General features: G+C 51.9%; 1 protein-coding gene across 1 annotated transcript; it reads right to left on the bottom strand.

Moving 5' to 3' along the window:
• Positions 1 to 1305: 1305 nt before the first annotated feature.
• Positions 1306 to 3758, bottom strand: CHAC1 (ChaC glutathione specific gamma-glutamylcyclotransferase 1). Its single transcript, XM_064145843.1, has 3 exons — positions 3427 to 3758; positions 3293 to 3328; positions 1306 to 3063 (listed from the first exon to the last, which is right to left on the bottom strand). The coding sequence occupies exons 1-3, from the start codon at positions 3691 to 3693 to the stop codon at positions 2632 to 2634; spliced, it is 735 nt and encodes a 244-aa protein (XP_064001913.1). The 5' UTR covers positions 3694 to 3758; the 3' UTR covers positions 1306 to 2631.
• Positions 3759 to 6023: the final 2265 nt, after the last annotated feature.

Raw genomic sequence — 6023 nt, 5'->3', positions numbered from 1 at the left:
CTTAGAACACTTTGTTTTTCAAGGGAAGAAGAAACAGCAGCAGGACCTTCCTGGTGCTGGTGGCTGGTTCACAAGCAGTCACTGTTTGTCTTCTACCAGTGATGTGAAAGATCACAGAGCCAACCCAGGCTACATGAAGCAAGGGGCTCTCCACGTGAGATGGAAATGCAGGCTGCTTAGTGCCCACCTGCTGTCAACTCCTGCTGCTGGTCTCTTCATGCCTTTGAAAATTTGGAAGATGCAACAATGTATTTGTTTAAGCTGGAGATCTTTTGATCTCTGACCCTGGTCTTTCACTAGTAAGGGAATGTTTGCCTGCAGGTTAGCTCATTCTTTAACCTTTTGGTTTTCCATCTGGGGGATACAGCTGCCAGGGGAAGATGCAGCATCTCAGTTGAGAATGTCCTTGAAACAGGGAAGGCATCATTTCCTCTAGCCTATTATCTCTGTAACATGCACTAGGTGCCTTTAGTGGTAGACTCACTTAACTGTTCCAGTAAGCGTTCACTGTATCACTCAAGTACTGGGGCAGGTCATACTGGTAGGTACAGTGATCACAGAATGTTAGGAACTGGAAGAGACCTCAAAAGATCAAGTCCAATGCCTCTGCCAGAGCACAAGGACAAGTTTGAATGTCTCTGGAGGAGCTGATTCTACGACCACTTTGGGCAGCCTGCTCCAGTGCTCTGTTGCACTCACAGTGGAAAAGTTTTTCATGTTTACATGGAACTGCCTATGCTCTGCCTTGAACCCATTGCCCTATCATTGGGCATCACTGAGAAGAGCCTGGCTCCAGCCTCCTAAAAGTAGCTGGCGACCAGAGAATCAGAATGGCTACACCTTACGCCCATACACAGCACACTGTGCACAAGGCAAAAGCAACTGTCTCCCTTACTGCAGATCTGCTGCAGCAGCACTTTCTTGTCCTTCCACTGTTACTTCTTGGAGACAGCTATGCCAAGCTGCACTTAGAACAAAATTCCTTTGGGCTGCCAAGGGACAGTTACATTCCTGTGCTTGCCCTGGACACTTGGGAGGGCTGGCTTGTATCTGGTGTCAGCACTAGAATGCCAGAATCATTAAGAGCTGGAAGCTGGGAAGAGAAAAGTCACTGAATCTCCTTTTCTCAAGGGGAGGAGTCAATGGGTGTCTTCCAGCAGAGGAAAGCTGCTCAGCAGCAAGGGGGTGCAGAGGTGGCAGAGCTGCATCAGCTTACCAGCTCAGGTTTTGGTTTTAGAAAACAATAAAAATAGCCATTAAATCACTTTGAACTTGTAGCCAATGAGAGACCAAAGTACAGAAGGCTAACTTTGCCAGCGTGCTTTATTACTGGGCACTGCACAGTACTGTTTCATAGACATACAAGCCACAGTAATACAAACAGTCCCTACCCCTCCTTGGAACAACTCCCCACGTGGCAGTTGGAGTCAAACATCCCAGGGGTCAGCTCTCAGGAGCTGTTTTGCTGCAGTAGCAGCAGTTTTCTTACAAAATACTGTGAGGTTTCATGCTGTTACTATGTGAAGTTGAGAAGTCTGAGCTTGCAGCAGTGCCTATGCTCGACATTATCAAGGCCAGCTTTTCAATAGCTCAGAGGCCTGCCAATACACTCTGTCAGAGTGGACCAAATGCCTCAGTACAGAACTAGAGCTCTCAAATGTTTCTAAAGAAGTCCCTCTTGTCCTGAGGCACCAGAGGTTTATCCAGTAGAAGGGCTCGTTGAAATGCTGCTGCATCTCAACAGCTTTCCTGCAGGCAGCACAGACTGCCTACACAAGCACGACCCTTTCTTACAGAATCAGGTAAGTCTGTAGCAGCACAAGGTCAGTGAAGCTTGGAGAAAAGCTTCTGTCACTAAAGCAGGCTTAGCTTCTCAGAGAACCCATTTAAAACTAGAAGGCACAAATGCAAGGTTGACTGTGGGCTGCATACCACTGTGGCACGTGAACAGTTTGGATACCCCCTCCTCAGGGGAAATACAACACACAATAAATAAGTTTTAGAAAAGAAGTGCACTACTGTGATCCTTCACAACACAAGGAAGTAGGATCCATAAGAGCCTACAGAGGTCTGTTCACTTAATATTGCACAGAAGTCCTGAAATTTAGTGTTAAGTCATTGTACTGGAGGTGGGACATGGCAGGGGCAGTAATTTTTGGTTTAATCTTACTTGGCAGAACCTGCCCAAGTCTCCACCATCAGGCAAACAGTTTTTTGCCAATTTGAGGTAGAATTACATACACACTGCTTAAATCCAGTCAAGTCCTGCTCAACTAGTCATTAAAAGAAAAAAAAAGTGCACAGAATAGATGAGCCTCCTTCTTCTCTAAAGAAAGTCAGCGCTTCATTCAGGTTTGACCCCCTGTAAAGCACGTCTTACAGAGCAAAGTTCCAGCAAAGAGCCCTGCTCCCCACCTAGAAAGCTGTGATGGCTATCATGGTGCTACAGGTAAGGAGTGTAACAGGTACTAATTGCAAGTCCTTTATAGCAACTGTGATTTACTCCACTTCTTCCCTCCCCTGCTACTTGCTGATCCTCCCTACTCAGTCCAGTATATTTTGTCAGAGTTAAGACTGTCCCCATTGCTTTCTCCCTTATGTCCCTTCTGCTGGGACCCTGCAAAAATTTTTTCAACTTTTAGACTTCTGTGAGACACTTGCAGTTTCGTCTAGAGAGTCCTCTGTGTAGTACAGGCATGGAAGGATGGAAATAAGAGCCTCTTCAATGGAGAAGAGATGCTTATCCTCTGCTTGAGGGCAAAAGTAGCGCATAAAGTCTGCCAGTCTCAGCAAGTACTCAATGTTATGACCAGCACAACCACTTGAGACAATGATTTGAGCAGCAATGTCCTCTTCAGATGCTGGGCCGAGGTAAGATGGGTTCTGGGGTGTGGCAATGTAAACAAGAGCCAGAATGGGTTCTCCTCCATCTTTCTCCTGAGGGTGGAACTTCACCAGCTTGGTGTCATAGCCTCCCAGCACAGCTTCTCGCATGTTGAGATACTTAAGTGATGCAGCAATTTGCTCCCCACGGACTTCATAGGCTACACCCCATGTACATGCCTAAAAGCAAAAGAGCAGGGTGGTTAGGGAATGCCCTAACTGCAGTGGGGAAGTAAGCCCGTCCTACTTTGGGGACTCCGCACAGCTACAATGCTGCGGAGAATAGCATCCCACCCCCATCATCCCAGGAGGGCTGAAGAGCACCGGCCTGGCGACAGCAGCTGCCAGCTGCTGCTGGGGACACCACCACCCCCGCCAGCTTCCCCCTCTACCCCGGCCCGGTACTCACCCCGCAGTCCTCCAGCAGCGTCACGACCCGGCCGGGCTGTGAGAGAGGCAAAAGGGAAACTGTTACAAACCGAGTCCTCGCCAACGGCCGCCCAAAGGCACCCGCCCCCGACACAAGGCCGCTCCAGCGCTTACCATCCTCTCATTGCCGCGGTGGAAGGTGTCCCCTTGCCAGAAGCGGCGGCTGTAGCCACGAATGAAGCCCACCTTGCTCGATGTGAACTCGAAACCTGGCCTCCACACCAGCGAGCCGTACCCGAAGATCCACACCGGCGGCGTCAGCTTCAACTCCGCGCCCTCCGCCTCCTCCGGGGCAGAAGATGAAAGGAGGGAGGCCAGCGTCGCCGGCGGCTGCTCGGGCCAGCTCGGTCCCTCCTCGGGGCGCTGCGGGTCGCGCTTCATGGCGGCGGCGCTGCCGGACGCGGGTGAGGCTGAGGCTGCCTCGGCTGAGGCTGCCTCGGCTAAGGCTGCTGCGGCTCTGCGGCGCCAGGCGCTCGTGCCCCTGCACGCGCCGCCGCCGCCCTTTAAAGGCCCAGCCGCGCCGCTCGCGCCGCCCCCGCCCCGCCCCTCGCCCCCGCGGCTCGCGCCGGGTGATGCAACGAGCGCGGGAGGTTTCGCCGCGCGCGGGGCAGAGCGGCGCGAGGGTTGCGTCAGGCGGCGCGAGCGGCGGCGGCCCGGGGGACTGGGGCGGCTGGGGCAGGGCGGGGGAGCGCAGGCGTCGCTGCACAGGCGTCGCTGCGAGAGCCCCGGCTGGCGAGCCCGGGGGCCACCCTCTGCCGGACCCCTCTGGTCAGCCCCGCCCGCCCACCCTCTGTGAAATCCCCTCTGGTCAGCCCCGGGGACCAGCCGCGGCCAGACTCCTGCACACAGGCATGCGGTGCCCGGTCAGTGCCGCTGTTCTGGGGTGGATGGAGCAGACCTTACAGAAGTCAAAAGGGAGAAACTGGGGTGGAATGCGCGGGCGACTCCCTCCCCTCCCCCCGGGTGCCCATCTCGCACTCCGGGCTTGGGCTCCATCCCAGAGTACGAGCTGCTGCGTTGGAAAACACGCAGTTAATATTAAACTGGAGGGGAACAACAGCTCCGGACGTCAGCAGGGCCGAGGCGTGAGGCAGGTAACTGGAACAAAGCAATGCAATCCGCACAAATCCAAGGAAATGGTATTGAATTTGGCCAGCTGAGCACATTTGCCCTCGTACTAAATGCAGGCTGGAGTGCAGGCTTGTGTTACATAACTTCTGTGACAGAGATGGGCCCAAGAGCTGCTTGTGCATGGGACAGAGACCTAGCTGTAAACCAGCTTTAAGTGCCTGCCTGTGAGGGCTAGGGCTGGACTCAGAACACCAAGCTGTTGTTTTGGTCGCAGGAGAGAGCAGTGGGGGAAAGAATGCACTGAGCTGTTTCTATGGAAGTATTTCTCATGATTGTCCTTTGCATCTAATCACTCCAAACAGTCTGTTCACGGTCTTCTCTTTAGTTTCCTGTTGGGTCCTATCCAACCAGCACCCACCTTTCCATTCCGCTTCACAGGGCATTGCAGCCACAACACGCAGGGGCTGTGGTGGCTGCACCCTGTACTTTGGCACACTGACAGTGGGTGACATCAACAGTCTGCCCGGCTCTCATTTCTCTCCTGCCATGCTGTGCCTTACACAGTGTGCCCTTCTTTCCTGCCCTGCGTGAGCGACTCCCTGACTTGTCACTTTGGATGACCCTTCACAAAATCAGCCTTAGCAAAGCCCAGAGCTCCTTCAGTTTCCTCCCTACTTGTGCTTTTCCCAGTCACTTTCTCTGTCTTACTCAAGCTCGAAAGTATGGGGTCAGCACTGAGTCCTGCCAGCCCTTCACACCGCACACCCATGCTGTTACAGGTTTGCACCTCATTTCTTCCCTAACGGTCCCTTTCCACGGGCTTAATGTGAATCTGGCCCTTTCAGACTGCTGCCCTGATTGCGGCAGACGAAGAGGTCTACAAAGTGGTATTCTTAGCCACCGTCTGCATCGAAGCTCTGCTTGGCAAAACAGGATGTAAATCTCTAGTCTTCCATCGTCAGGCTTGTGGATCCTGGCCCCTAAAATACCTTAGCTATGCATTTGTCAATGTGGCCTTTCTATCAAAACCCCCCTCCAGTTTCATCTGGGAGTTAAACCAGTCCTCCGTGTCTCATTGCAGCAAGTGATGTTTTCCTATTTAGTTTTTTATTTTTCTCCTGCTAAAAGCAAGGGCATTTGAGGACACCACCTCCCCACCCCCCCACCCCAAATATGTATTTTAAAAAAAAAAATTAAAACATTTGGCTGTAGCTGTGTCACCATTATCAAGCAAGGACACAAACGGTGTCAGACAAATTAGTGTCTAAAAGATAAGCTGCTAGGTTCTGGTCTTAGTAAAAAAAAACAAAACCAAAACCAAAAACCTGCCGACTAAACCTAGCCTCTCTATTGAGCTTTCCCCAGTAAGTGAAGTGTATCCACCTGAGAAATGTGCTGGATTATATATGTCTTGCAAATGAAGCACTAGATAGCTTATCTGCTGTTACAAGCTAAGGAGAATTGGATCAAGGAATTAAAAATATGCTATTGGGAAGTGACTCCATGCTTGCTGACAGGGGAGAAAGATTGCTCCTTTCCATTGCAGAGCTGTCTCAGTTGCAGGTCTGTCTTTGCCAAAGGGCTCTGCTGTGCCAGATCTGCAATGGGGAACCAATGTCTAAAGCAAAAGCCTTAGGGGA

Source organism: Pogoniulus pusillus, chromosome 1 (assembly GCF_015220805.1).
Source record: "Pogoniulus pusillus isolate bPogPus1 chromosome 1, bPogPus1.pri, whole genome shotgun sequence".
In the NCBI taxonomy this organism is placed as follows: domain Eukaryota; kingdom Metazoa; phylum Chordata; class Aves; order Piciformes; family Lybiidae; genus Pogoniulus; species Pogoniulus pusillus.
The sequence above is the reverse complement of the archived record's forward strand: the minus strand, read 5'-3'. Positions and strand labels throughout refer to the sequence as shown.